Here is a 6,000-nt window from a genome sequence, read left to right as displayed (position 1 = left end):
GAAATATGAATAATAATAGGAGATAAATATGACTAATATTAGGAGATACATTTGACTAATAATAGGAAAAATATGACTAATGAGTGAAATATGACCAATAATGATAGAAATATGACTTATAATAAAACGATTAATATGACTATGTCTAACTAACTGAGTCATCTAAAATGCCTTTATGTTTATACTCGGACATGAAACAAACTCAGATTCTAAACTCGCCACTCTGAAGTCACATATCAAATAAAGAGGAGCAGCAGGAGGAAGGAGGAGGAGCAGCAGCAGGAGGAGGAAGGAGGAAAGAAGAGGAGGGACCATGTCGAAGAAAGCCAAGAAAGCAGGAGGAGGTAAAGGTGGAGGAAAGACGGAGGAGGAGCGGCTGATGATCCTGCAGCAGAGAGCCGCAGCTGAGGAGGAGATGGCCAAGAAGAAGGAGGAGGTCCTCACACTCTTCCTGAAGGTCAGTTCACTGATCTTCTCCTGCTCACCAGCTTTAACACATGTCACACTTTCACATCACTAGGAGCTCCAGCCCTTTCAAAATAAAGTCCTTGATGTCGAGATATAATAGACATATATAGACGCTCCCCGTCTGGTTCAGGACAAGCTGCAGAAGGAGGAGAGGAACACGGCGGTGAACCTGCTGAAGCTCAGCGACGGATGGAGGTTCATCCTCCGCCAGACCCGAGCCGGCGAGCTGCGGAGCGACCTCGCCGTGCTCCGCCAGACCTTCCACCGGCGGCTGGACGGCCTGGACAGCATTGCCAAGGTGAGCCGAGCCGCTCCTCGGGAATATATCGGAGAAATATCAACCATAGGAGAAGTATCTTTCATAATGATAGATATATGACTAATAATAATGATATATATGATTAATAATGGTAGAAAAAATACTACTAATAATAATAGAAATGACCAATAATAATAATAATAGAAATATGACTTATAATAATAGAAACATTACTGATAATATAAACTTGAATAATAATGGAAGAAATATAACTACTACTACTAATAACAGAAACATGACCAATAATGGCAGAAATATGACTCATAATAATAATAATAACATGAACAATAACAGAAATTTGACTAATAATAATAATAGAAATATAACTCATAATAATAATAGAAATATAACTCATAATAATAATAGAAACATGACCAATAACTATAGAAATATGTCTGATAGACGGCCCTCTACACCTGTGTCTTGGCGCTCACAACGTCACTTCCTGTGTGCGTTTGCAGACTCTGGAACGCGACCTGCGGGAAGCGGAGCGTCAGTCGGCCCAGGTGGGGTGCGCTCACCTGCAGCGGGTGGGCCGCCTGCGGGCTCAGCAGGACCGGCGGGTGGAGCTGATGCAGCGGCGGTGGGAGGACGGCCTGCAGCAGCTGGCCTCCAGGTTCCGCTGCGAGAGGTGAGTGTCTGCCGGGTTCACCAGTTCACCGCCGTCCGCCCGTCTGCAGCCGTGAACGCCTGTGTTGCAGGAAGCAGACGTGCTTGCGGTCCCAGCAGCAGCTGGTGGAGGTGGAGGACGCCACGTTCACGGTGGAGCAGCGGCACCAAACAGCCATGCATGAAATCCACAGACTGTACAGTGAAGGCATCGCAGCGTTCCAGAGCGCCCACGAAGAGCGGGTAGGTTCCCCGTCTCACACAAATGCTGCTTTCAAACGTGGGTCCTGGGTCACACGGTTCTGAGTGGAGTCTCTGTGGACAGAAAACCCGTCTGATCCTGAAGGAGGCGGAGCAGGTGAAGGAGCAGCAGCTCCTCAGAGAGGAGATCCTGCAGCTCTGCAGCGCAGAAGCAGACAAACTCTGCTGCCTGCAGCACAAGAGCCAAGCCCTGGTCCACCGGATGGACGCGGACCTGGAGAAGGCCAAGGAGCTGCAGGTCAGTAAGAGTCTTTTATTCAACGGTTGCCATGGTGATGGGAGAACGCGTTCTATCAGCATCCAGGAGGAGACCATGTAGCATCAGTCTCACCCTACCATCCCCCCCAGGATACCGTCATCGAGCTGAGAACAGCGCTGAGCGCCAGAAAGACGGACAACACGCTGGTGGAACTCGCAGACAGCAGAAACCAGGTGAACAGAGAGACTCGGGCGCTCCGGGACCAGCTGACCCGGGCTCACACGGCGGCCGGGAAACGGCTGACGGAGCTCACTGCCCAGAGCGACACCGCCGCGAAGAAACTGAAGGCAGTCCTCACCAAGGTGACCCACGTCTTTCACGTCCTGTTGATCCACATCCGAGTCCTCTCGGCCCTCCTTCATCCCTTCACTCTGTGCTGGTCTAGTTTATCCCTTCACTCTGTGCTGGTCTCGTTCATCCCTTCACTCTGTGCTGGTCTAGTTTATCCCTTCACTCTGTGCTGGTCTCGTTCATCCCTTCACTCTGTGCTGGTCTAGTTTATCCCTTCACTCTGTGCTGGTCTCGTTCATCCCTTCACTTTGTGCTGGTCTCGTTCATCCCTTCACTCTGTGCTGGTCTCGTTCATCCCTTCACTCTGTGCTGGTCTAGGGTCAGAAGGTTTTACGCGTCGCTGAAATGTGTCGTAAGCTGCAGAATGAGCAGAGGAACGTCTCATCGCTCCTCCCTCCTGAAGAGCCGAGACCCGAGAGAACTGGATCAGGGACGGAGGAACCAGGACAGGTAGGATGACGGGGCGTAGATGGTATGGGGGCGTAGATGGTGTTGGGGCGTAGATAGTGACGGGGCGTAGATGGTGACGGGGCGTAGATGGTGACGGGGCGTAGATGGTGACGGGGCGTAGATGGTGACGGGGCGTAGATGGTGACAGGGCGTAGATGGTGATGGGGCGTAGATGGTGATGGGGCGTAGATGGTGATGGGGCGTAGATGGTGACGGGGCGTAGATGGTGATGGGGCGTATATGGTGACGGGGCGTAGATAGTGACGGGGCGTAGATGGTGACGGGGCGTAGATGGTGATGGGGCGTAGATGGTGATGGGGCGTAGATGGTGATGGGGCGTAGATGGTGATGGGGCGTAGATGGTGACGGGGCGTAGATGGTGATGGGGCGTATATGGTGACGGGGCGTAGATAGTGACGGGGCGTAGACGTAGATGGTGAAGGGGCGTAGATGGTGACGGGGCGTAGATAGTGACGGGGCGTAGACGTAGATGGTGAAGGGGCGTAGATGGTGACGCGGCGTAGATGGTGATGGGGCGTAGATGGTGATGGGGCGTAGACGGTCACGGGGCGTAGATAGTGACGGGGTGTAGACGTAGATGGTGTTGGGGTGTAGATGGTGACGGGGGGGCGTAGATGGTGATGGGGCGTAGATGGTGTTGGGGCGTAGATGGTGACTGGGCGTAGATAGTGACGGGGCGTAGATAGTGACGGGGCGTAGACGTAGATGGTGAAGGGGCGTAGATGGTGACGGGGCGTAGATAGTGACGGGCAGATGGAGGTGGGCTCCACCACGGACTTTGCTTCACGCGGCTGATGGATGCTATGTGAACTGCTGCCTTCACTGTCCTGTGTGTTTGCAGGAGATATCAGAGCTGCAGTGGGTGACGAGGAACATCAACACGTCTGTGCTGCAGCGAGAAGCTCTGAGGAAACAGAAAGACGGCCTGAGCCGAGAGAACCTGCAGCTGAGGCTTCTGCTGCGTCAGCACCTGGACGCCATGACGCTCAGCGAGCTCGATGGACGCCACGCTCTGCTCACCGTGCAACGCGCCCCGACCACCACAGTCCAACGGGACCACGAGAGACGCCACACCGTCATCGAGGCTGTTCACGCCGTCAAACACTCGCTGTGACACGGTTACTGCATGAGGAGAATAAATGTTATTAAACACATCGCTGTTCATACTTTACCATATCAGTATCATTGTGTTCTTTCATGAATCGTGACAAATTAACTGATTTCATACAAACATTAACAAATTATGTTAATTTAGAGTTGGCTTTTCCCACTATATCTGAAGGTCTTCATAAGATACTGGAGGTTTCTTGGGTGTCCGACACAACAACAGGATGTAGTCCACGGAGACGACAGGATTGAATATTGATTTTGTGTCCAAAACGTCATTAAGTATGTTGAAAATTCACGAAGAAAGTCATTCTAAAGCATGTCGGAATGTTACAAAAAAGTAGTAGTTGTAAAAAGATGATCACCTGGTTGGTCCTTTAAAAGAATGAACAAGAAGAATGATCTGTTAGACATGCTGGAGGTCACTAAACAATAATATTAAATATTGCTATGTAAGCATAATTAATAATAAGACTTCACGGTTAGTTTCTGCGTATTGGTGTATTTCCAGAATTTAACCTAAAAGGGTGATTTTGATGAATAAATACTACAATTGAAAAGTGTCTTTAAAATCTTTGTTTCAGAGTTATCTAACGGAAAAAAACAGGACATACCAAGGTTGAGTTTTACACTGTAAATCATATAACTATATAGATATAACTAAACATCAAATGTTATAAAAGTATAATGATGTAGCATCACATCGTTTGGTCTTTAAAGTCTCAGTGAAACAGCAGTTAGAGAGAAGTACACGTGAAGAGAAAGTGAGAGGTAGAGCAGGTTTGGATAATTAGTCACCTCATTTCCGATTAATTAACACAGAAGAGCACAGCTCTGTGTGTGTGTGTGTGTGTGTGTGTGTGTTACATGACACGTTTGCTGAAGTGTTTAACAAATGACATTTCTGTTCAGACATGTTGCAGCCTCCTCCCCGCCGATACGGAAGAGTAAATCACATAATGTTACTACGCTCCGATAACAATAACGTCTTAAAGGGACACTAACCATTTTGTCTTTTTTTTTTTTTTTTAAGCGTGCCGCTGTGTGTGTGGTTTATTTCTCACCGAAGCCATTTATCTGCGCTCTCTCTCTCTCCTCGAAGCCACCAGACTCCATCGACAACACGGCCATGTTTTTACCTCACAGAAGACGAGTTTCTGCTCTACAAAAAAAATATAAAATAAAATAAAATATGAACTTAAATTAATAACATTTGTTTTTGTCATTTTCATATGAATATAGTATGTCAAAAAAAGTCAAGAAAAAGGTAATCGTATAGTATGTCGAAAAAAGTCAAGAAAAAAGTCATAGTATAGCATGTCGAAAAAAGTCACGTAAAAGGTAATCGTATAGTATGTCGAAAAAGTCACGAAAAAAGTCATAGTATAGCATGTCGAAAAAAGTCACGTAAAAGGTAATCGTATAGTATGTCGAAAAAATCACGAAAAAAGTCATAGTATAGTATGTCGAAAAAAGTCAAGAAAAAAGTTGTAGTATAGCATGTCGAAAAAAGTCATAGTATAGTATGTTGAAAAAAGTCACGAAAAAGTAATTGTATAGCATGTCGAAAAAAGTAACGAAAAAAGTCATCGTATAGCATGTCGAAAAAAGTCATAGTAGAGTACGTAAAGCATTCATGGACTCGACCCCAAGCGTTTCTTACCCGACACTGTTGCGTTTCCAGCAGCTCGTTTCACAGCCTGCAAAGAAAAAACATTATGAGCAAATCATTCTTCACTGGGGTGTTTGTTTTCGACCTGCTGTGAGCAGCAGACGAGTGGAGTTAATCACACTGAGCTTTAGAAAGTCTCTGTTTTTGCCCAACTCAAGAAAAACAAACCCAAAGGATGTTACAAACACAGTAAACCAACCTTTCTTTGATTGATCTGATCTGAGTTCAGCTGTCAGATGGACAGACGTGGTGATGTTTGTGGTGGTAGAGAATGTGTATTCCCTTATAAATATTTGGGCAATAAAAATGTTGAACTGTCAGATTATTTAATTTAACACTTCCAAAATAATTTAAAATTCTTATTTACAATTATTTGTTTCTATTTTTTTAATCTAATCTTTGAGGAAATCTGCATCATCTGATAATATTGTGAAGCTTATTTTGAGCCCAATTTTCAACTACATTGCAACAAATTATAAATAACAGTTAAACAGTTTAATACAATATACATACAATATATATATATAATATACAATTGGCTAT

At 46.0% G+C, this 6,000-nt stretch overlaps 1 protein-coding gene across 2 annotated transcripts; it reads left to right on the top strand.

Moving 5' to 3' along the window:
- Nucleotides 1–245: 245 nt before the first annotated feature.
- drc2 (dynein regulatory complex subunit 2) lies at nucleotides 246–3,909 on the top strand. Of its 2 annotated transcripts, XM_084013151.1 has the most exons (8): nucleotides 248–457; nucleotides 599–766; nucleotides 1,249–1,418; nucleotides 1,489–1,639; nucleotides 1,722–1,895; nucleotides 2,006–2,218; nucleotides 2,526–2,657; nucleotides 3,520–3,909. In XM_084013151.1, the coding sequence occupies exons 1-8, from the start codon at nucleotides 314–316 to the stop codon at nucleotides 3,790–3,792; spliced, it is 1,425 nt and encodes a 474-aa protein (XP_083869277.1). In that variant the 5' UTR covers nucleotides 248–313; the 3' UTR covers nucleotides 3,793–3,909. The 2 variants fall into 2 exon arrangements, with proteins under 2 accessions (XP_083869278.1, XP_083869277.1); XM_084013152.1 differs by lacking the exon at nucleotides 2,006–2,218 and having other exon boundaries at nucleotides 246–457.
- The last annotated feature ends 2,091 nt before the right edge of the window (nucleotides 3,910–6,000 follow it).

Source organism: Eutrigla gurnardus (genome assembly GCF_963514095.1).
Source record: "Eutrigla gurnardus genome assembly, chromosome: 7".
Taxonomy (NCBI): Eukaryota; Metazoa; Chordata; class Actinopteri; order Perciformes; family Triglidae; genus Eutrigla; species Eutrigla gurnardus.
The sequence above is the reverse complement of the archived record's forward strand: the minus strand, read 5'-3'. Positions and strand labels throughout refer to the sequence as shown.